The sequence below is a fragment of the Gorilla gorilla genome, chromosome 16 (genome assembly GCF_029281585.2).
Source record: "Gorilla gorilla gorilla isolate KB3781 chromosome 16, NHGRI_mGorGor1-v2.1_pri, whole genome shotgun sequence".
NCBI lineage: Eukaryota > Metazoa > Chordata > Mammalia > Primates > Hominidae > Gorilla > Gorilla gorilla.
This window is the reverse complement of record NC_073240.2, coordinates 69,387,350-69,412,177: the sequence shown is the minus strand read 5'-3', so window position 1 is coordinate 69,412,177 and position 24,828 is coordinate 69,387,350. Positions and strand designations below refer to the sequence as shown.

At 50.9% G+C, this 24,828-nt stretch overlaps 1 protein-coding gene across 5 annotated transcripts in view; it reads right to left on the bottom strand.

Moving 5' to 3' along the window:
- The window catches only part of CORO2B (coronin 2B), a 215,245-nt gene that overhangs the window by 147,708 nt on the left and 42,709 nt on the right, over positions 1–24,828 (bottom strand). The window contains exon 1 of one of the 5 annotated variants that reach the window (XM_031002341.3): positions 660–1,352. The exons of the other annotated variants lie outside the window; for them this stretch is intronic. Coding sequence (XP_030858201.1) covers positions 660–674 — 15 coding nt within the window. The 5' untranslated portion in view covers positions 675–1,352. Of the gene's footprint in view, positions 1–659; positions 1,353–24,828 lie in introns of those variants that run through there. 5 annotated transcript variants of the gene reach the window in all.

Genomic DNA, 24,828 nt, shown 5'->3' with positions numbered 1-24,828 from the left:
CCCCTATGACAAGGCCCAACAATCATCCTCCGATATGGGGGCTGCCAAGATGCCCACCTTTGCTTCCCCTGTCACATTCCCTCCCCACATCTTCAAGCCAACCACCTGGACCTGCCCTGTCTCTGGTAGCGGCTCCCAGGACTGGGCAGCGCCTTCTGCACAGAGTGGCTTTGGAGTGGAGCCAGCGCTCCACTCTCTGGGAGGCAGAGGCTGGCAGGTGGGGTGGGGTTTCCCCTCCGCTGGCCTCCTCGGGGCGGCAGGCCCATCCCCACACCCACTGCTCAGCACCAGCCCCTGCCAGCGACGCTTCCCGCCGCGCACTCCGTGGAGGGACACCGCTAGCCGCCCAGCCCAGCTCTCCAGGGGTTAAAAATGCAGCATCCCAAACAAGGGTTAAAAATGCAGTCCCGGGGTTGGGCCGGGCGCGGAGGGATGTTGGCCAAACCGCCGGGGCTGCCAGAGCGGCATCCTCCCCCTGGCCTCCGCAGTCCTTGGGGGCCGGAGTGACTCGAGCGGATACGGCAACAAGAGAGGCGCGCGCCGCACCTTCCCGGCACCGGCGCCCCCTCCCCACACCCACACCCCCGCGCCCCCCGCAGCCTAGCCCGGGGGCTGCAGGCGCCGGCGGGTCCCGGGCGCGGCGGGCGAGCGGCGCTTACCTTTGTGACAGTCATGCAGAAACTCCGCGGCGGAGCGGGGGCGCGGGCGCGGCGTGCGGGGGCGGCGGCGGCGGCCCGGGGCGGCGGCGGGAAGGGGGTCCGGCAGCTCCCAGCTCGCTCCCCGCGCCCAGCCGGCGGCTCGGCCGAGCCTAGGGGCTGCGCTCCGGGCGGGCAGCGCGCAGGGACCGCTCGTCGGCGCTCGCCCGCCGCTAGTCGCTGATGTCAGCCCCGAATGTGCATTTATAATAGATGAGCCTCCTTCGCCGCAGGAAGGCGAGGCAGGAAGAAAGGGAGAGAGGGAGAGGGCCCGGGCTGGGGGGCGGGGGGAGGAAGAGGGGCCGGGAACTCGCTACAAAGGAGGAGGCGGAGGGAGGAGGAGGAGGAAGCGCAGCCCGCCAGCGGCCGTGCCCCGAGCTTCCCGCTCGATCGCCGGCCGCCGGGCACCGCTGCTCCCGGAGTCGGGACGGGGGCCCGGGTCCGCGGCCTTAACCCCTTCGGGCCTGCGGACGCCACGCGGCTGGGCGAGGCTGGCTCCCGGCACCTGCCGGCTGGGAGAACGGGCGGCGCCCCGGGCTCTCGGGTGCCCCGCTGGCCCGGGGACGCTGGTGAAGTCACAGGCTGGACGGCCGAGGCGCTGCGTGGGCAAAGAAGGCGGTCGGGTTCGCCCCCTGGAGGCTCGCAAAGTCGGCCCGTGGGCCGTGAGTGTGGCGCGGCGGGCTGGGAGGGGCGTGGCAGCCGCAAGCCCGGGAGCCCTGCCCGCACCCCCACCTCGCGCTGGCCCGGGGCACAGGGTGGCCAGACGGATTTGTGTAAGCACTCTTTCGAATCTAATTCCCGCCGCGATGACTTGCCCGAAGGCCGCCTTAGTGAGTTTTGCAGAGGAGGAAACTGACGATCAGAGTGGGACAGACGTGGGAAGTGACTTAGACCACAGCACAGGACCTGCCTGCCCGAGCCGTTCCTCCCGCTCTTTCCACTCGGCCGCTAGCTCCCTAAGGAACCTCTTGTTATAGAAGCTGCCCTGCCCTAGGACTGTCTACACTACCACTGAGTGCCGCTCTACTGGTGGAGTGATAACACAGGTGCGTCCTGTGTGTTGATCCAATCCTGACTCGGGGCACAGTGTGTCCTGGAGCTGCTGCGGAGATTTGAGGGACAGTCACCTGAAGGTGACCTCGCAAGTCTTGAGAAAGGAGTCTCCCTCCCAAGCACCTGAGCAGAACCGGTTTCCGCAGATACAGAACAGCGGAGAGGGTGGAGGGGAGGGGTTAGCAGAGGTGGAAGCAGAGGGGTTCTCCAAGCAGGACAGCCTGGCAAGCCCGGAAGTGCTGGCTTCCTGCTCCACGGTAATTACCGGTGCAATTCACCTGGACAGCGAAGGCAACGTCATATATGAGCACCTGCTCTGTGGAAAGTGCTGGGGGAACAGAGAGGAGATGGGATGCCTGCCTTCCAGGAGACCAGTGTCTAGATTGGAGCAATAATAATAGAGTAACCAGCCTCCAGGAAGTGCTTTGTGGGTCATTGTGCAATTTTTTTTTTTTTTTTGAGACCGGAGTAGTCTCACTCTGTCGCCCAGGCTGGAGTGCAGTGGCGCGATCTCGGCTCACTGCAACCTCCGCCTCCTGGATTCAAGCGATTCTTCTGCCTCAGCCCCCCTAGGATCTGGGACTACAGGAACGCGCTACCACGCCCGGCTAATTTTTTATTTTTATTAGAGACGGGGTTTCACCGTATTGGCCAGGCTGGTCTCGAACTCCTGCCCTCGTGATCCACCCGCCTTTGCCTCCCAAAGTGCTGGGATTACAGACATGAGCAACCGCCCCCGGCCCTGCCATTTTTAACCACATTTTCTTGGGAGCCCTAAATGCAACAGTGTGAGGAAAGAATTACCGTCCCCATTTTGCTGATGAGTGAACAGATTTAGAGAAGGGAAGGAAATTGCCCAAGAGCACACAGTGACAGAGCGAGGACTTGAATGAAAGTCTTCTTAAATCAAGCTCAGCATTGTGCTTTGAATCCGTGAACTCCAGGGTCCATTCCTACTTGCTGCCTTATTTGAGTTTCACAGGTGTCTTAGGACATAGGTAGGCAGCTATTCGTTCCCCAGGGGAGTTCCAGGGACTTACTAAATCTCTTGGGTAGCAGATGTGCTGCAGACCTCAGGCGTCTCCTCTGTGCCAAACCCTTCCTAAGGCATCTTCCCACGTTGCTTGCCTGCCAGGAATGCTCTCTTATTCTTCTGCACTAACTCAAACGCATCCCACCTCTCACGGCACCACCTCCTTGCCACCTCTTCTGACAACTCCAGCCCAATGGCTCTCCCTGTTGCATTTAGTTCTGAGTGTCTGGTCTCATTTTCATGAGCCTCTGAGCACAGAGGCATGCCTTCTCTCACTGTGTACCCCTGGGCACATAGTAGGAGCTTAGCAAATATTTAATGCCACCAAGAACAAATCAAGCAAAATATACCTTTAACCTGCAGCACAGGAAATTTAAATTAGGCCCATGAAAGCATTTCCCACCAGCGAGCTGTCCAGCATTGGAAGAGTCAGATTCCCTGTCTCAGCTGTCTTGGGCAGGTCAGCCTCTAGCCAGAAGGATGGAGCTCAAGACCTTTCCAGGGCCCTTCCAGCCCTAGGACCCAATCGGAAGACTTTAAAGGGCAACTCAAGGACACCAGTCACCCTGCACCCATGGCTGTGACTTGTCTGTCCACTTTTATATCTTACAGAGATTTCAAATCCCAGATTGTCATCCTGAGCTCCCAGCATGCCTCTTGGCACCTTTCCCGCCATCCGCCGTTGTTGTGGGCTCTGAGAATGAGACAAGTACTTAATAGCAGCTTGAGCCAAATGTAATTAGGAACATCAATCTGCTGCCCCCAACCCATGTGATGTTCTCCAAAGGCAGAAGGAAAATGTTTCTGATCCCTCCTGTGCTGCTGGCTCACCTCTTCTGTCACATCTCCCCAGGCAGAAGGGAGGTCTAGAAGAGCAAGGGCAAACTCAGACAATGCCACATCCCCTTGTGCCCAGTCACGGCCTCTGCATGTAGGAGATACTGAGAAATACATGCATTTTCCTTTTTTCTTTTTCTTCTTTTTTTTTTGCGACGTAGTCTCACTCTGTCACCCAGGCTGAAGTGCAGTGGCGTGGTCTTGGCTCACTGCAACTTCTGCCTCTCGGGTTCAAGCGATTCTCCCACCTCCACCTCCTGAGTAGCTGGGACTACAGGTGCCCGCCACCCCACCCGACTAATTTTTGTATTTTTAGTAGAGATGGGGTTTCACTATGTTGGCCAGGCTGGTCTCGAACTCCTGACCTCGTGACCTGCCCGCCTCGGCCTCCCAAAGTGTTGGGATTACAGGTGTGAGCCACCACACCCAGCCAATACATGCATTTTATATGTGCGATTGTTAACACCACAACACTACTCATCCTGGGTCTCCAGTAACATAGCCCATCTTAGTTTGGGTTTCCTCCAAAGCAAAGCCTGAGAGAGGTGTTGGATGCAGGTGATTTAACTGGAAGGTGATCACAGGAGTGGAAGATTGGGGCAGTGGAGGTGGGGAGTAGTGCGGTTGAGAAGGAGCAAAGGTGAATACACCAGTATAAAGGTGTATTCTCACTGGGCGCATTAGCTCACACCTGTAATCCCAGCACTTTGGGAGGCCGGGGGGGGGGGGGGCAGATCACAAGGTCAGGAGTTCGAGACCAGCCTGGCCAAGATGGTGAAACCCCATCTCTACTAAACATACCAAAATTAGCCAGACGCGGTGGTGGGCACCTGTAATCCCAGCTACTCAGGAGGCTGAGGCAGGAGAATTGCTTGAACTTGGGAGGCGGAGGTTGCAGTGAGCTGAGATCGCACCACTGCACTCCAGCCTGAGTGACAGACCAAGTCTCAGAGGAAAAAAAAAAAGAAAGAAAAAGGTGTATTCTCAGGGTCACTGCAGGAGGCATCCAGGGGAGGGAGGCTCAGTTCCCCAGAGACCCGTGGATCAGATACAGAATTGCCTGTCAGCCTAGCGGGTGTTTATCCACCCTCCTCTTCCCCATTGTTTGAGGGCTGACCCGAGGGCATTACCTTCTTGCACTTCAGGGCTATGCTTTTGGGAGGGCAGAGCAGGCCTCTCAGCTTCAGAGAATGTCCTGGGGCAGAAAGTAAAAAGTCCCTGGTTCTTATGGAGGTGGGATGCTGTCAGCTCAAGTCTGGGCTCTTTCAGATGCTCTAAGCTGCAGGTGAGCTCAGAGGTGGGGTAGCCTGAGGGGATACGGTACACATTGTGGGGTAAATAAGACGTTGCAGTATTAGTTCTGGTCTCTTCTAGACACTTTCATGCCTCAATGCTTTAGGCCATGCTCTTTCCTGGGCCTCTGGGGCCCTAGCCCTCTTTCTCAGCATGGCGAACTCCTATTCATCTTTCAAAGCCCAGCTCAAGTGTCAGCTCTGCATGTAGCTCTCCTGGCGCTGTATCCATGGTCGCCTGATTCACCCTGTATTATAATCATAATGAAATATATTTGCTTCTGTCTCTTTATGGGCTCTAACCATGTGTTTTTTCTCCTTTTTAAACTCACAAGGCTGACACTTGGGAGATGCTGGATAACTGCCTCGCTGATCAATAAGGCTGTGATGGGCACCTTTATCTTCAACCTTAATAACCTCCTGATTCAAGTCCAGGTCCCTATAGCAAGGAATGAGGACCTCTCGGTGTGAGGCTCTGCCCTGCCTAATGTGCTTCTTTGCCCAGCATCTGCCCAGGCCCTGTACCGAGTGCTACTCTACAGAGTGAGGAGGGCTTGGGCTTGCAGTCTCTTAGGATTACCTGCAGCTGTGGGCACCCATCCCAGACCATGGATGAGTGGATGCTGCATTGTGGCAGAGGCCACAGGGAGATTCCCAAAGCTGTAGAGCCCCTAAGAGGGAGATGCTCCTCCAGCCCTTGCTGCCTGCCTCGCTTATGCCACCCCAGGCGGCATGCCCACATGCTGGCCCCCTCAGCTCATCAGGCTTCCAAGCTCCTGCAGCTCTCAAGTTCCCTCCCACCTCTCTGTCAGCACAGTGATTGCCCTAGCTCAGCATTTTCCCTTGCTGGGCCACTCGGACTTGCCCTCTTGCCTGCTCTCTTGTGCAACTCAGTCTGTTCTCCCCCAGCAGCTCTTGCACACGTAGATCTGGCTGCTTGAACCCCATCAGGGGCTCCCTGGTGTCCTCAGGTTGAAGTCCAACAGGGTCCTCCAAGACCTGCCCCCATCCCCCAGGCTTCCCATCTCACCATAACCTGGCCCTTCTCTCCCCGTCAGCACCTAGCTGACTCTTCTTCAGTCTTTCCTTAGGTATCACCTCCTCCAGAAAGCCTTCCTAGACTGTGACTGGAATGGTCTAGCTGCACAGCCTCTGTGCTGCTTTCCACAACTCCCTGAGCCTCGTTTTCTCTGCTCCTGTGGATGGTTTTAACATTTTCTCTTTGTGTATTTGACAAGCTCCTGCAGAATGAAGCATCCCTGGCTTGAGGACGGGGACTGGCTCTTTCACTTAGTAATTCCAGCACATAGTGCTGTGCTCAGTCAGCTTCGGGTCTCTCCTTCTCTGTATGTGGGTCTCCCATTTCTCCCTTTCTGTCTGTTTTGTCACCCAGCCGCTGTCCCCCACCACATGCCTCAGCTCCCACCCTGCCCTGCTTCTCTGCTGCATTCACCTTTCCATGCTTTGCACCTCCCCACACTTCTTCAGGGATGCCCGTTTCCCCTTCCTGCCCTCTGCCCACCACAACCCCTCCCTGCTCTCTGGCCTGGCAGAGGCGCACCTCTCTGCTGCCATCCCCTTGACCTTCATGGTTTTGCTCTTCCTCCTGTCTCTCCTCCAGCTCTGCCCCCACCAGATCTGCTTATTTCCACCCTCCTGCCCTTCTCATCTCTCTGTGTGGTTGTCTCCATCTCCCTGTCTCTGTGGACGTCTCTCTCTTTGTCCCACTGTTAGTCTCTTTCTCTCTTTGTCTTTCTTGCCTTTTTTCCGTGGCCTCTGTACAATGCACATATGCCGACTTTGGCATGGGGGATGCTGGGGGTTGGGGGGCCCTGCCCTGGGGTGTCGTCTTTCACCTCTGAGGGGTGATGACTGAGGGAGCCACCTGAACACAGGCTGGTCTGAGGCCTCTACAGGCTGCATCCTTGGCTGGGGGGCCCTCACCTGAGCAGCTGCCTCTTGGTCCCGACCCCCTCTGCAAGTGTGTGTGGGTGTGTGTCTGAATGTGAGAATGAGTGTGTAGGACTGTATGTATCTGTGCATGTGTGTGCATGTGTGGAAATGAACCAGGGAGAAGGAGCCGCAGACCTGGGCACAGTGAGGAAACCCCAGGGCAGCCTCCTCCCAGAGGGCTGCTCCCCTAGAATCTCCCTGGGGCCATGATGGCAAAGAAGCCCAGTCCCTTGTATAGAGCCAGCTGGGACTTGGGAACCAGATTTCCAGCCTTTTCTGGAACCAGATTTTCCAGATCCTTCCAGTCGTTTAGGATCTAAATTTTGATAACACCTAATCAGCAGTTCTCAAAGTGTGGGCCCCAAACCAGCCTCAGTTTCACCTGGGAGCTTTTTTGAAATGCAAATTATGGGGCTCCATACCAGGCAGATTGATTCAGAAACCTGGAGTTGGGGGGTGGTGAGCAGCAAGGAGGTATTCTGACACCCCTTCTGCCCCAGTTTGAGAACCACTGATTTATATAATAAGGTGTGGTGAGTGCCCTGTCAGATAAATCATGCAAAACAGATATGAAGGAGTTATTTTCACCTTCCATCTCTCAGGCAACATAGCTGAACAACATAGCCAAATTTTCAGCCTGAGCCAGAGGCTTTTTAGATCTTTCCACCGAAGACAAGGAGGTTACAAGCATGGCAGGGAGCAAAAGCAAGGCAAGCGGCAGGTAACGTGAAACAGCTCCAGCAAGGGACAGTAGCGTTGACATTTCACGCTTTGATTTAAAATCCTATGCAGATTTAGTGGCTCCTGGGACCATCCTGGACTTCCTGCACTCTTCCCTCTAAGTCTGAACCTGCAGCTGCTGCCAGTGACTGGAAGGGCAAGTCCCTGATTGCCTCCTGGAAGAGCTGCTCCTCAATTTGGAGAGCAAGAGTGGGGCCTCTGGAACTGGGAGGAAGGCCTTGGAGATCCACTGACAGCCCACAGGCCCTTCCCAGATGCCCCTGGGCCAGACCAGTCCTGGGCAATGCCCCCCAGGTCCTGCTTATCCCTGTTCTTCTGTGTCTGCCCCCCTCAGGAGTTCTCTCCTTCAGAGATCAGCAGAGAGCCTTCTCATTACAGTGGGGACCCCACCACCACCACCCCGGTTACATCATTTCATTCCCTGCACTGAGCTCCCAGCACTTACCACCTCCTTGGGGCTAAATACCTCCAGGCATTGCCATTGCTGCATCTCAGTCCGTTATATTTGTAAAGAGCAGGCTTTGGTTGCCAGGGTCTCTTCTTGATCAAAGATGTTTCAAACTCCTGTTCCCAAGAACAAGGCTTATCTCCCGGGTTACCGGTTACAGCTGTACTCAGCTTGTGCAGTGCCTTGGGCGAATGTTTTTTGTGTGTGGGACCTGTGTCTATATAAACAATTTGATTTTAAAATGTAATTAAAAATTCTTGGCCCATATGAGGTATTATGATGTATTGATGAAGGTTTACAATAATGAGGAGAAAAGAGGTAGTAACATATTTGTTTATTTTCCAATCTGTGCATGTGAAGATTCTTTGGCAGTGTCCAAGAATTATCTTTTCTTGTTCAGGTCCAGGAACCATCTCTTTGTGTTCTTTATTGTCAAATGTCATTCCTGGCTAATTTCTTATCTCCCACCATGAGAAAAAGGTGACAATGCTGCTGTTATTCACAATGCCATGGCTCTTAGGGATCTATTTGTATTAAAATAATATGAATCTTCTTGCCTCTGCAGTTCCCTATGACCCCTACTACTGTGTATTTAATGCTGGTTGCGTCTGTATTTACATGTACTGAGTACTGAATATTGAGTACTAAGTACAGAACAAGTGGCTGGGGCAGAATGGGAAAGGAAGGTTACAGGGAAATTCCTCAGAAACTAACAAAGAAACTCATTTAAATGTGCTTGGGCAGCTCTTTAAAGAGATATTTACCACCCAGATCACTATCCCAAATTCTTCCACAGCCTGGGGCATGGCTTTTAGATGTCAATCATCCATTCCCTCCTCTCTGCTTCCTTCGTACTTTCTTCCAAAAGAACAAAATCCTGATTAAGTGCTTTCTGCCATCATCAAAAATAGGAATTCAAGATTAGGAATAATAACATAGCTGGGCACAGTGGCTCATGCCTGTAATCCCAGCACTGTGGGAGGCTGAGGCTAGAGGATTGAGTCCAGGAGTTGGAGACCAACCTGGGCAACATAGTGAGACCCGGTCTCTACAAAAAAAAACAAAAAACAAAACAAAACAAAAAACTACGTGTAGTGGGCCTGGGTCCATCCGAGCTCTTTCTGCTGCACCATGGGGGTCTTCTGACTGTTTGAACACAGACCCTTTCCTTCCCTAAGGGAAATACACTGACTATTCCCCTCAGTGTAACTGGGACAGACCACAGCTTCCAAAGCCTTTATTGTACTTCACAAGAGAACAAAAGGACAACTTGTAAGCACTTCAACTTTCGTATTTGGGGTTCCTCTGATCAGCTCACTTTGTGGGCACACTGCTTTTCTGAAAACCTTAGCCTCTGGTATTGCCTCGGTGTAAGAGCACCAGCTTATGAGTCACCACCCAGAAGTTTCCTTCGATGTCTTACGACTTCATGATCAAGATCCACAGTAGCCCCTAACTCATTCTATGGGGCCAGCATTACCAAATTCAAACGAAGACATCACAAGAAAAGAAAACCACAGATCAATAGTCCTTATGCAGATAGATGGTGTAAGCTCTAAACAACTGCTGTGTTTACATGCAAGTACTCTATATGCAGAGCCTCCCTTGCTCCTTCCGAGGATCCCATGAAGTTACACTCATTTAGGCTGGAAGAGGCTATATGACTTACATGCAGTCACATAGCTAGTAAGTGGCAGACCTATGATTAAACCCCGTATCCAACTCCAAGCCTAGCTCTTCCTACCACGCCACCTAGTCATCTACATATGGCAAGAGAAATGGTGGACCCTGCAAGTTTGCACTGTTGTTCTTATCACCTCTGTAAGGCCTCTTGCCCAGCTGACCCACCAGAGTACAGTAGCCTCTCTCTGCAGGTGAGAACTTTCCCAAGGCCACAGACCCCACTGACCAATGACTCCTCAGCCAAAGATCACACATCAGCCTGTGCACTGTAGGGGTTATGTGTGTGAGAAGGAGGTGGAGTGGGAGGGAAATTCTGACACTCCCTGGGCAAGCCTTTCACTGTCTGCACCTCGGTTTCCTCATCTGCAAATTGGGGGCAAAGCTCTAAACACTGACAACACCAAATGCTGGGGAAGATGTGGAGCCACAGGAACTCTCATTCATTGTTGGTAGAAATGCAACAGTACAGCCACTTTGGAAGACCCTGTGGCAGTTTCCTACAAAATGAAACCTATTCTTACCATATGATCCAGCAATCGTTCTCCCTGGAGTTTACCGAGACGAGCTGAAATATTATGTCCACACAAAAACCGGCACACGGATGTTTTCAGTAGCTTTGTTCAGAATTGCCAAAACTTGGGCACAACTAAGATGTCCTTCAGTAGGTGAACAGATAAATAAACTGTGGTACATCCAGACAATGCAATATTATTCAGTGTCAAAAAGAAATGAGCTATCAAGTCATGAAAACACATAGAGGAACCTTAAATGCATATCACTAAGTGAGAGAAGCCAGTCTCCAAAGGCTACAGACTGCATGATTCCAACTAGATGACATTGTGGAAAAGGCAGAACTATGGAGACAGCGAAAAGATCAGTGGTGGCCAGGGGTTAGTGGGGAGGGATGAACGGGTGGAGCACAGAGGATTTTTAGGGCAGTGAAACTACTCTGTGTGATACTGTGATGGTGGATGCATGTTATTATACATGTGTCAAAACCCATAGAATATACAACACCAACAGTGAGCCCTAATGTAAACTCTGGACTCTGGGTGATAATGACATGTTAATGTAGATTCATTGATTGTAACAAATGTACCACTTTGGTGGGGGATGTTGACAGTGGGGGAGATTGTGTGTGTGTGGAAGCAGGGGGCATATGGGAACTTAGTGTATTTTTTTTCTTTTTTTTATGTGCTTTTTAAAATTTTTATTTTCTTTTAGGTTCTGGGATACATGTGCAGAACGTGCAGGTTTGTTACACAGTTAAACGTGTACCATGTTGGTTTGCTGCACCTATCAAGCCATAACCTAAGTATTAAGCCCCGTATGCATTAGCTAGTCTTCCTGATGCTCTCCTTCCCCTTCCTGGCTGGCGGGCCCCAGTGTGTGTTGCTCCCCTCCCTGTGTCCATGTGTTCCCATTGTTCAGCTCCCAACTTGCTGTATTTTCTGCTCAATTTTATTATGAACTTAAAACTGCTCTAAAAAATAAAATCTATTAAAAAATGGGGGCAAAATCACTCAAGTCTCAGGCTGCGGTAAATGAGCTAATGCCTGTAAAAAGAAGTTGTAAATGGTAGGATGGTTTATTGACATAAGGGATTGGTACTATTATGTTTTTAAATCCCAGATGTCCCAGAAATCTACAGTGGGAGTTCAGGTCAATCACTTTGACTTTTGGGGTCCCAGCGTCCTCAGCTACAAACCAAGATAATACTACTTGTTCTTTGTTTCCCTTCTCTACCCTCTGACAACCTCTCAGAGGGTAAAGGGGAATAGTGATGATGATGGAAATGATGATGAAAATGGTAGCCAGCACTTGTGTCTAGGCACTGTGCTAGGCACTCTATACACATTACCGCACTTAATCCTTATAACCGCTCCGACTTTACAGATGAGAAAATGAAGCATTGTTGTGGGGCTGGGGGTGGGGTGGGGGGCAGTGCAGGGAAGGGAGAGAGGAGAAGTAACTTGTCCTGGGTCATACCGCTGGTCAGTGGTAAAGCAGGTTCCGGAAGACTCAATGGCCTGTACTCAACCTCCAACTTTATCCCTTTGTCTCCCAGGTTGACCCTGCAAGGAACCCCAGGGGGTGGCCCCATTACCAGATCACTGGGGATTGGCCTCACAATAACAAATGATGATCATAGCCAATATTTCTTTTCTTTTCTTTTCTTTTCTTTTCTTATTTTTTGAGATGGACTCTCACTCTGTTGCCCAGGCTGGAGTGCAGTGGAGCGATCTCAGCTCACTGCAACCTCCGCCTCCCGGGTTCAAGCAATACTCTGCCTCAGGCTCCCAAGTAGCTGGGATTACGGGCGCCTGCCACCAAACCCGACTAATTTTTATATTTTTAGTAGAGACGGGGTTTCACTGTCTTGGTCAGGCTAGTCTTGAACTTCTGACCTCGTGATCCACCCGCCTTGGCTTCCCAAAGTGCTGGGATTACAGGCATGAGCCACCGTGCCCAGCCTTTCACAGCCAACATTTCTACAGGACTTTGAAGGAGTGAAGGGCATGCCTTCCGAAAATACGCCAAATTGGTGTATTAATTATTTTGAGTTGAAAACATTGGAGAAACTGTAGTTTCAGAAAGGGCGAGCTGACCTGTCTCTTCCTGCAGGCAGCAAGCCCTATACATTCCTCTGGGAGGGGGTTCCTCTCCATACCAGGGTGAGAAAACAGCTCTTATCAGCAGAGACAGAATTGGGAGCTGCAATGGACCTGCATAAAAATACTCTCCAAAGTAACCCTTATCTTCCACTAGCTCTACATGTATCTCCTGGTGACTTCCCTAGAAATTTACTGCCCCTAGTCAGACCCCCTTTGTCCTGTCACTTCTTCTCATACTTATCCTTCTTTGTCTAAGTATAAAGGCATCTTTTGCTTTGGCCGCTTTGAACTTCACTCTCTTATGAAGATCCCCATGTACATGTAAAACTAATACAATTTATGTGCTTTTCTCTTGTTAGTCTGACTGTTGTCAGCAGGGTTTCTAGATCCAGGCAAAGAGCCCACTAAGAGCCGAAGGGGGGTTGGAGGTGATCTTTGGCTCCCTAAAGACTCACTGTGAGACAGAACTATTTCTAAGCACATGGTATACCCTGTTTCATTTAATTCTTACAGTAACTCTGTGATATAGGTCTTATTATGATACCCACTTCACAGATGAGAAAACTGAAGCACAGAACCCAGAGAACAGAGAACCTCAGACCCAAGTGGGAGAGTGGGGATCAGCCAGTCTGAGTCATTTATTGAACATGCTGCCTCTTCGCTGGCAAGCTCAGGTGCTTGAGCTGCTATAAGGCAAACCCCAACAAGTTGTGTATATGTGTGTGTTGCACATGACGCTGTGTTTGGTAGCTTTGGGAGCTACTAAATCAATGCCAAGGGAGGCCATCCCTGGGCCTCCAGAACCCTGTCTCATGCTGGGCTCACCCCAAGGGTGCCTGGATATACAGGCTCCCTCCCCATCCAGGATGACTTTTTGTCTCCAAATTCCAGGCCAGGGAAGGGAAGTCAGGCGCATGGAGGCTTATTTGCTCCTTAACCACAGGGGAGGCCTGTGGAGCAGGAATGGGGCAGAGTGAGGGGTGTGGGGACAGGCAACAGCCCAGGCAAGCAAAGCATCTGGGACCATGAAGAGTCTGCCGGGTATCCTGACTCCCAGCAGGCATGTCCCGAGGCTGGAGGGAAGGGGAGGAACCAGCATGCCTGCAGGCACCTCTCATTTGGTACCCACAGGCTCAGAGACCCGATTTTAAGTGGAGTTCCTTCAGAGAGGATATTTTGGGTGGTGATCGGGAAGATAAGGCTTTAGAACCAGCCAGCCTGAGTCCAAATCCTGCTTCTCCTACTCTCTAGCTGTGTGGATTTGGTTGAATTACTTAGCCTCTCTGGGCCTGTTTCCTCTCCTATCAAATGGGGATAATGACGGCAGCCACCTCACAGGGGAACTGGCACAGAGTAAGGACTCAAAACACATCAGCTGCATCTCCGCTGTAAAACAGGGTTTCTAACAGGACCCTACCATGTTATGAGGGTTAAATGAGCAAAATACATGAAAAGTGCTTAGAAAGGATCCTCTTTCTCCCCAACCCCTTCTCCTCATCCAGGCAGGGCACGCAGGCATGGGGAAGGGGACTGCTTGACTTCAGTGCGCAAAATGCAAAGATGGCATTGTCAGCTGCCTCTCCACAGAGGTGGAGGAAAGATGGGGCTGCGGGAATTCGTTAGCACCAATTAACACCCCAAGGCTCCCTTCTGCTCTCACCCTGGTCTGCTTCCCTGCTGGCTGTGGGCCTGGAACCACATGGCAGAGGAAGCAGCCAGGCCCCAGGGGAGAGGGGGAAACTGGGGAACCATCAGCAAAGGCTGAGGTGCTCCAGCGAAGCCCAAGCAGGTATTATTTCTATCCAGAACAGAAGGCTCCAGAAAGGAATGAGAGGCGTGAGCATGAGGCAGGCCTGGTCCCTTAGGGCTATAGACAAATACCTCTCCCAGCCAGTGGCCCTCCTAGAGCAACTGATACGTGGAGTGAGGGTCATCCCGTCCACTATACAACGAACTAACTTTCAGTCAGAATCTGGCAATAAAAGAAAGAAAACAAACGTTGGAAAAGAAATGCAGACAGAGAAAATGTTTTGTTGAGCTTTATAAATATATATATATTTATTTTTATTTGAAAAAATGTTATTGGCATGCACATGAATATATATATTTGCTCCTTAACCACAGAAGAGGCCTCTGGAGCAGGAATGAGTCAGAGTTAGGGGAGGGGGCAGGCAACATACATCCACATGAATATATATATATATATGTACTTGAATATATCTATATGCACATGAATATATGCATATATATATATATGCATGCCAATAAAAATTTTTTTAAATAAAAAGAAAAATAAGGAAAATGGTAATGGATTAGTACTTTCTAATTATATTAGTGTTTTTCAAAACAGGAGAAAACATATCAATATATTAATCTGTCACTGTAGCAATTAAAAACATTACAGCTTGTGCAAATCTCTGGATGACATAAAAATTAATCTTAAATTCATGTTCAGTAGACAGTAAAGTAATATTTGTCTATCTTTGCTCATAATTAATTAAAGAACACTTTTTAATTAATGGTAACTTCGAAAAGTTACTTTCACATGAAGCAACAAATATGTAAATTAGGAAAATCTTAACTATAAGGATAGGTTTTATAGAGATTCTGAAAATTCCATTTCACAAAAAAAATTCCAGAAATTTCAATACTGTTTATAGCTTTGTTTCTTCAGGATCAGTCATAGTGGTTTTCACATGTTTCTGTAGCCAAAAATTTCTAATAAAATATTTTCAACAGAAAATTTGTTCATTCTATTTGGGAAGCACCTTCTGAAGTTTTTCTTCTGCAAAAATCAGATAAAATGGCTGAAAGATGGAGAACATTGATATGATTTGACCGTTTACTTTAGAAGGAGCAACCAAACTGAGTAACTCAGGTTCCATTTCTTTATCTTTACAATGACTCTATCGTCAGTGATAATTTTGAATCCGCTAAGATACAAACTATACCAGAAGAAAGAAAGATTTCACTGCTTTGGGCCAGGAACTGTGGCTCATGCCTGTAATCCCGGCACTGTAGGAGGCCAAGGCAGGCCGATCGCTTGAGCCTAGGAGTTTGAGACCAGACTGGGCAACATGGCAAAACCTACTAAAAATACAAAAAATAAAATAAATTAGCCGGTTGTAGTGGCACGCGCCTGTAGTCCCAGCTACTCAAGAGGCTGATGGGGGAGGATCGCTTGAGCCCAAGAGGCAGAGGTTGTAGTTAGCCAAGATCACTCTACCCCACTGTAGCCTGGGCAATAGAGTGAGACCCTGTTTCAAAAAAAAAAAAAAGATTTCACTGCTATGAAATTATTCTCCAAGCAATCGCATTAACAGCAGAGTCTAGGTATGCCAGAGCCCACTGCATAATTGGAATGCTCACATGCTGAAAACAATATTTATTAAAGTAATAAAAAGTGCCAATTTGCAGTGTTTTGCTATCCCCCTCAACATATTCGACAATAAGCACAGCAATGGTCTAAGTTTTAGAACTTAGACCATCTAATGTTTATAAAAAGATATTGGCATACAGTTTCCTTTTCTTGGGATGTCTGTTTGGATTTCGTATCAGGGTAGTGCTGGGTTTATAGAATGAGCCAGGAAGCTCCCTCATCTTCTATTTTTTTGGGAGAATCTGAGAAGAATTGGTTTTGATTCTTCTTTAAATGTTTGGTAGAACTCACCAGTGAAGCCTTCTGGTCCTGGACCTTTCTTTGTTGGGAGTTCTTGATTATTTACTGAATCTCTTTATTTCTTATAGCTGTTTAGGTTTCCTGTTTCTTCGTCAGTTTTTGTAGTTCTTTCGAGGAATTTGAGGATTTCATCTAGTTTTTTGGCATACAATTGTTCTTATTCATTTATAATCTTTTTTCTTTCTGTAAGGTTGGTAGTATTGTCCCCAATTTCATTTCTGACATTAGTGATATGAGTCTTATCTCCTTTTTCTTAATCAGTCTAGCTAAAGGTGTGTCACTTTTGTTGATCTTTTCAAATAACCAGCTTTTGTTTTCATTGATTTTCTCTACTATTATTCTGTTCTCTATTTATCTCCACTGAATTTTTTTCTTTTCTCTTCTTTTTTTTTCTTTTTCTTTCTTTTTTTTTTTTTTAAAGACAGAATTTCACTCTGATGCCTAGGCTAGAGTGCAGTGGCACGATCAAGGCTCACCACAGCCTCAACCTCCTAGGCTCAAGTGATCAATTCTCAGCCTCTCGAGTAGCTGGGATTACAGGCACACGCCAATACGCCCAGCTAATTTTTATGTTTTTTTTGTAGGGATGTAGTCTCACTATATTACCCAAGCTGGTCTCAAACTCCTGGGCTCAAGTGATCCTCCTGTCTTGGCCTCCCAAAGTGCTGGGATTATAGGTGTGAGCCATGGTGCCTGGCCAGTCTCTTCTCTAATATTTATTATTTCTTTCCTCTGCTTGCTTTGGGTTTAGTTTGCTCTTCTTTTTCTAGTTCCTTAATGTGTGGAGTGAGGTAATTGATTTGAGATCTTTCTTCTTTTATAAGAATTTATAGCTTTATATTTCCTTCTAACCACTGTTTTCAATGAATCCTAGGCATTTTAGTATATTACGTTTTTGTTTTCTTTTCTTTCTTTCTTTTTTTTTTTTCTTTGAGATGGAGTCTTGCTCTGTCGCCCAGGCTGGAGTGCAGTGGCATGATCTCGGCCCACTGCAAGCTCCACCTCCCGGGTTCACGCCATTCTCCTGCCTCAGCCTCCCGAGTAGCTGGGACTACCGGCGCCTGCCACCACGCCCGGCTAATTTTTTGTATTTTTTAGTAGAGACGGGGTTTCACCGTGTTAGCCAGGATGGTTTCGATCTCCTGACCCCTCGTGACCCACATGCCTTGGCCTCCCAAAGTGCTGGGATTACAGGCATGAGCCGCTGTGCCCGGCCTGTTTTCATTGTCTCGAAGTATTTTATAATTTTCTCATTTCTCTTGTGATTTTTCTGTGATCCAGTTATATTTGAATTTCAAGAAACAATGAGTAATTTTTTTGTATATGTATTTCCCACTGCAATACTTGGGATTCCTTTGTACTAAAAATTATTTGTTTTTATCTGAAATTCAAATGTAACTGAGCCACCCATATTTTATCTGAGAACCCTATTCCAATAAGAATGTAAAGACATGAGCCCTATACTCTGGGAACATCTGATGTAAGGGAGGAAAATCAGGACCATCCTAGGGAGGCTCCCAGTTCAAGGGAAAAGTATAACTCTTGGGCAGGGAGCTACAGTCTCAGGAGAAGAGGAAGGGAAGGAGCAGCACAATCTTGCCTGGAAGGTGAGGGCAAGATTGCTAGGGTAGCCAGGCCTTTGCACCAGGGTCTTTACTCTTTCCTTCAAGGCTTTCCCACCTGCACCCCATAGTCCACCCAGTGCTCAGCACCCAAAGACCCCTCTGTGTAGTCCTGGGGACTCACCAGCCCACTTCTTCCAGACTGGACTGCCCTGACAGACGCCATGGAGGCATGGGAAGGGGTGGCTGGAGGACAACATCATTAAGGCCTTTCTCCTCAGTCCCTGGGCCCCAGTACCCACTGGGTAGGAGCTTGTCCCAGTTGGCCTGCCTTTAGGGTAGAGAAGGACAAGGCCAGTGGGGGGACAGGGCACTTACAGCCCTCCCCCTACTCATCCACATTCATACGCATGTGTACACACTCACAACACACACTCACGGTCATGCTCACAGGCACCCCTTTACTACTCATTGACATTCCCATGCACAGCTACGCACACAGGCTCACCAAGCACACTAGCAGGATAACCGTGGCCTCATACTCTCAGACCCACAGAAACATGCTCCGCTCACACAGGCACATGGCCCTGCACATATTTGCATACTTGTCTACACTCTTTCAGTCCTGTACACGATAACAGACAGAGCACAGTCACAACAAATCCTGTACACTCTGCCCACCCTCTCTCAGGCTCTGGGTGTGTGCGTGTTTCTCTGCATGTTTTCCTACTGTTTGTATCTGCATCTCTGTCCATCTTCCACCCTCCCACCCAGCTGTCTGCCTCCCTCCCTGCAGCAAGATTGAGGGAGGAGGAGCAGGCCTGGTTTCCTTGACAACCGGGGACCCTCTACCTGTCCCGCTGGGCCCCGGTTAGCTGGAAGGGGAAGGCTCTGGGAGGCAGTGTTGGCTTGTCCAGGTGCTTGCTCTGAGTGGGGCTGGGGGTGAGGGCAGGGGAGAGTCGGGGAGGGAGGGATGGGTGACCATCTGGACCGGGGAGAGTGAGCTGCAGGCACTGCCCAAATGCTCCAAAATGGCAGATGGGCATCACCGTGCCTGGGAGGAGCTGGGAGGGGGGCCGCCCAGCTTGGCATATGCAGGAGCTCTTCCACTGTCCCAGCCCAGCCCTCTCCCAGCCCCTCCCCCTTATCTCCCGAGCACCCTCAGGCCTGACAGATTCTGGAAAAAAACCCTCTTCAAGCTCCCTTTCCTGGGACCCAACCAGTATTGAGAGGTAAAGTTGTGCTGGGAGCCTGGGGGACGCGGGGCGGAGGGAACATAAATCCCTCAACAACCACCAGAGCTCTATGCTCTCTGTGTGCCATTCCTTTGGGGAAAATATGGCCCCTCCTAAATTCCCATTTTGGATCCTATCCCTGGAGGCGCTAGGGAAAATTACCCGGGCTGTGCCATGGGAAACCCAGAAGAGTGGTGCTAATTTGCACAAGTCCCCACAAGATCGTGAGGAGAGCTGCGGCTCTGCTTCCTCTGGTCCCCTCGGGTTGTGCAGGCTTTTCCCTCGTACAGAATCCACTAGTGAGATGACTGGCTTATGCCTAGCACCCTGCCCTCAAGGTCCTGAAAGCTGGCCCTGAAAGGCAGGAGTCTAGGGAGCACAGCTGGAGGGCGGCCCTGACCAGCAAGGGGCAGAGAGGAGGAAAATGGGTTGTATGTGGAGGACAGTGCTTAGAGAGACAGGAGGCTGCACACTGCCGGCTGCTGGTGTTTCCCTTCAAGAAAGAACCTGCAGGCTGGGCGCGGTGGCTCAGGCCTGTCATCCTAACACTTTGGGAAACGGAGGCAGGAAGATCACTTGAGGCCAGGAGTTCAGGACCAGCCTGGGCAATATATTGAGACCCTGTTTCTACAAAAAAAAATTGTTTTTAATTAGCTGGGCATGGTGGCATGCACCTGTAGTCCCAGCTACTCCAGACTCTGGGGTGGGAGGATTGCTTGAGCCCAGGAGTTTGAGGCTGCAGTGAGCCATGATTGCACCACTGCACTCCAGCCTGGGTGACAGAGAGAGATCCTGTCTCAGAAGAAAAAAAAAAAGAAAGAAAGAAAAAGAAAAAAAAAAAAAGGAAGAACGAAAAAGAAAAAAGAAAGAGAAAGAAAGGAAGAAAACAATGAATGAACTTGCAGACCAGCTGTAGGGAGCACAGTTAGCAGCCTCCAGCACCTCCTGTCTTTCACATTCAATGTCCGGATCTTCCCAGGCAGCCCCCCAGCCAATGCCTGAGCACTGCACGGGTGCAAGTGCCCGGCCACGTCATCCCATCGCTGGACTCTTCAAATCGGCAGTCTCCACCGGGATCTCCCTGCTGGGCTGGCAGACTTGGTCAGATCTGCATCGCCGCCTGAGGCTCTCCCCGCCAATCGTCCTTACACAGGTTTAAATCCCCAACAAACTTCTTGCACTCCTAACGCCATCTCAGCGTCTGCTTACCAGAGGACCCCAACCGGCACACATGCCAAGAGCCACACGCCTTGTGCTCTCCGTGCGCGCGCGTTTGCGGGAGACCTGCTGGTCCTGGAGCGCCGCAGCTCCGAGGAAGGATGCGGGCCGCGCCCCCTGGTGGGCACGCCATGGAGCTGCACGTGGAGCGGTCTCGGGCGCTGCAGCCTCACCGACAGTCCCCCTGGGAGAACCCCAGAGAGCACTGCACCAACCGGAAAACCGGAAACGGAGGCCCAGACAGGGAAAGGGTTAGGGAAACAAAAAGTCTGGGGGCTTCTTACCATCAGCACCCTTGTTCCGTCTGCTCCCCGTCTGGTCCCTGCAGCTCTTCCAGCGGGCCGGCTTGGCACGGTCAACTTCGCCCTCCCCGCTACCCCCTCACCACCCCGCTGACGCCCCCTTCTCCGTTCCCAGACTCAAGACTGGGGCAGGGATTCTGCTTGTATGAGTGCTCCAAACCATTCAGATGCGAGGGGTCTTCTGACCGCACTTTAAGAACGATTGACCAGAACTTCTAAAATGGATGTCTCGGAGGCTTTTAATTCTCCGGGAAAGAGAGAGTCCCAAACTCTCTCAAGGCTGTCTCTCTTCCTGCCAGTGGACGGGGGAATTAACCGGCTGATTATTTTTTCTTATGCAAATGCTCTTTGCAAAACAAAGCCCAGGGTAATTTCTACATCAGATTTTTAATGAAATGCGCTGCCGCTTTCAAGTAGCACTGACGCCACTGAGTCAGGTCTGCTCCCTGCCCCCGTGGGGTGCCGGCCGCTCTCCTGGCAATGCCCAGCCACACCTCGCGCATTTCTAGGTATTTACCCCTCCCAAGCAGGAAGAACGGCGCCTAGCACGTGGTAGGAGCTCCGAACATAGCTCCGAACATATTTACTGACTAAAACTGAAGATGGTAAAGTAGGGAAAGACAGACAAGCTCATTCCTGCGTGGCCGGCGTGAGTCACCTCTTCACCCACTATCGCATTTTATTTCTCAAAACACCTCCCCGCGGTGTGTACTAAGACCTGGAGATGAAGGAACTGAGGCCAGAGAGGGGAAGTAACTTGGCCAATGTTACCCAGCCAGTCAAGGCAGGGCTTTGGCTTGCCCTGAGATCCACCTGGCTCCTCGCACCTCTCCTGCAGCCTCCACAAAGGCCTAGGAAGGAGGCGGGTGACCCCGTGTCCACACTCCCCTGTTATATCGCAGACCACATCTGTCTGGAGTCAAGGGGGAGAGAGGCCAGCGCGGTGGCTCATGCTTGTAATCCCAGCACTTTGAGAGACTGGGGTGAGAGACTTGCTTGAGCCCAGGAATTTGAAACCAGCCCGAGCAACAACGTAAGATCTCATTTCTACAAAAAGTAATAAGTTACCTGGGGGAATGGTGACGCATGCCTGTGGTCCCAGCTGCTCAGGAGGCTGAGGCAGGAAGGAGGATTTCTTAATCATGGGAGGTCATTGAGGCTGCAGTGAGCTGTGATTGTGCCACTACACTCCAGCCTGGTTAACAAAGCGAGACCCTGTCTTAAAAAAAAAATGGTGAGGGGGAAGGGAGTTTTTGCTCTCCTCTCCAACCCCACCTTCCCAGCCATTCAGGATTCCAGCAGGACCCCTGGGCCTGCCAGGCAGGAGCAGCAGCAGACAGCTTCCTGAGAAGCTGGGCTTGGATGTAGAGATGTTTGATGCCTTGGGGGCTCACCAGCCCCGCTGTGTAGTCCTGCAGCGGGTCAGAACACCAACCTCACCTGTCAACTTCTTATCTGCCCTCCCCCAGGCTAGCCCAGCTTACTGACTCAGCCCTACTGAAGCCTCTGTGCCCGCACCCACCCTCCCTGCCATTCCATTGCCAGGCTGCCCTGCCTGCCATTGGGTTAAGGGATCCCCTAACTGTGCCCCAAAGGCCTATCACAATGCCCAGTGCCCTTCATTTACCTTAAGGTGTGTGTTGTGGCCTTCCAAAGTCTAACTGGACAGACGTAATATATTACCTGGGAGGTGTGGACTATGACCAGGACCTCATGCTGTGTAATGCTGGCAACTCTCACACCTGTCATTTGCTGCACCCCCTCTTCCCTAACTCCTAAAGGACCATGACTAAGGCCGTGGAGTCCCAGTTAGCATGGTGCAAACTGATGTCAGGCTGCCTGGGTTTAAGTCCTGGCATTGCCACCTTGCAGCTCTGTGACCTTGGGCATTTACTTAACCTCTCTGTGCTTCAAAGTGATAATGAATGGAATGGTTACATATAAAGTGCTTAGCACAGTGTCTGGCCTGTAGTGAGGCCTCACTGCTGCTCTGGTTAGGAAGCTGCCTTCCCTTTGTGAAGCTGGGTATACCCAAGGCATACTTAGGTTTCCATCCCTGCACTGCCATTTTCCAGATGTATGACCTTGGATAGATTGGCCCCTGAACCCTAGCTTTGTTATGGCCTTGGATAGATTGGCCCCTGAACCTCAGCTCTGCTGTGACCTTGGATACATTGGCCCCTAAAGCTCAGCTTTGATATGACCTTGGATAGACTGGCCTCTGAACCTCAGCTCTGCTATGACCTTGGATAGACTGGCCGCTGAACTTTGACCTTGTTATGACTTTGGATAGATTGGCCCCTTAACCTCAGCCTTGTTATGACCTTGAATACACTGGCCACTGAACCTCAGCTCTGCTATGACCTTGAATAGATTGGCACCAGAACCTCAGCTCTGCTATGACCTTGGATAGATTGGCCCCTGAACCTTAACCCTTCCAAGGTTGTGTTCAGGATTCAGCTCTGTAATGTGATCCTCTATGAATCCCTTTCCTCTGTTGGGGGAAAGTGCAGGCAGGGTAGGGTCATTTGTTGAGCTGTGTATTCCCATGGCCTCCTGGCAGAGGCAAGTAGGCTTCGCATTTTCTTACCCGAGGGTACATTTATGGCCAAACCAAAGCGGAAGTTGCCAGCAATAGCCATCTCTACCTTTTGACTTTCCTTTTCCCAAAGCTGGAAGCCTGTGAAAGGGAGTGGTTATGCTGAGTCCTTGAGTGAGGCTGGAAGGGAACTGATTATGACAGGAAAGAAGACAGACTGGGATGGGGGAGGAAGATTCTCGTGAGTCCCCTCCTCACTAGGGAGGGAAAAGAGGCCCAGGGATCCCACAAGGAGAACTCTAGGAGGTGGCCAGGGCTCTGCAGAGGTGGCTCCATGACAAGGTCATGTGGGCTTGGGCAGTGAGTCCCTCGGCAGCCACAGTCACGAGTCAGGTCCTGGTGAGATCTGGGAGGGGGAGAAGACCCCGAACAACAACCAAGTGGACTTTCTTACCAGTGCGGGAACTGTCTGCGGAGTAAAGAAGATTTAGTGGAAATAAAGTGGGAACTCAACCACACCTGAGTTTGTGACTGGGCTTCAGCCACTCCACACACCAAGCCCTTGTGCTCTGCGGAGCTGCCTTTGGGGGTCCTTTCAACCCTCACGTCTCTGGCCTGAGTGCTGTAGGTCCTGGTGTTATCAGCCTTGCACTGAAGGACCTTGTGAGTGTGGCAGTCTTTCTATCTGGGAAGGGGGACTCCTCCATAGACTCACATTTATGTCAACGAAGGGAATGTGGGTGAGGAGTTGTAGGGACCTGTGCCTGGCTTGAGAATGGGGAGGTGTGCCTCCAGCAATGACGCCACCCAGCTGTTCTTTGGAAGCCTGGGGGAGCCCTGCCACACTCACTCCCTGCCACTGGCCGGTGTTCCAAGAGGCGTGGGCTCTGCTCTTCCAGGGTGGCCCCAGCGCTCATCACCCTGTCTTTCTTCCTGCCACGCATCCCTGTCATCCTGTGATTATGAGGCATTGTGGGAAGGTGGTGAGATGAGTGGCTCTTCTTTCTCTGCTCTTCCCTCCTTTCTCTGCCCAGCCCACTCCCCATCCTGTCTCTGGGCCTGTCCTCACCCCACCTTATCCTGAGCCAGGCACTGCACGAAGGGCGGAGATGAGTGGATTCTCTTCCTTCTTTCTCTGAACCCGGCTCCTCTGTGTGCCCACGATTAACCTTTCCAGTTCTGACAGTTCCAGACCATCTCCCACAGACTCACAGATCACACAGAGGGAGGGGCCAGATGGCCGTCCGTGGCCCTTGAGGCTGGCCCTGCTCATCTTGAAGTTTGGCGCTCAGCACGGACCCTCCTGTGGGACCCCTGTGCCTGTCCCCCTCCTCCCTGGCTCTGCCACCTGGAATCAAAGCAGCATCAGAGAGAGGGGCCACTTCCCCCAGACTTCTCCGAGTTCTCCATGGGGAATGTGACCACATCAACTGCAAAGCAAAGTCGTTTTCCCATTTTCTTCTGTGACAACTTAATATCATACATCGTTCATCAAGATGCAGAAATGGAAATCTCCTACCACCACATCAAGTAATCTGGGCCCCTCTCCCAGCATCTGGTACCCACAGACACCTGCTGGCAGGAACATAGAGTAAGGGGTGAGTCCCAGCCACAGGTTGCCACAGCCCATGGAGCAAGCAGCCTTCTCTCCCCCCTGCCCAGCCCCCAGCCTCGGGGTGGGTAAGCAGTGGTTTGCAAGTCAGGGGCTGTGAGCTCTGACCATGGCTTTGACATAAGTGGTTTGGGTCCCCTTGAGTGGGGAGCTCATTCTCTCAGTCCCTCTATTTACTCATTTGCAAAAGAAGAGACCTGGACTGGAGCCCCCTCTAGCCTTGGTGGGAGGGGAACCATGGAGGAAGGGAGTGAGGGTTTGTGTGTGGAGAACACACCTGGTTGGGGACAAGATGGCAGGGCCATGCCTCCATCAGGACTCACTTTTCCCA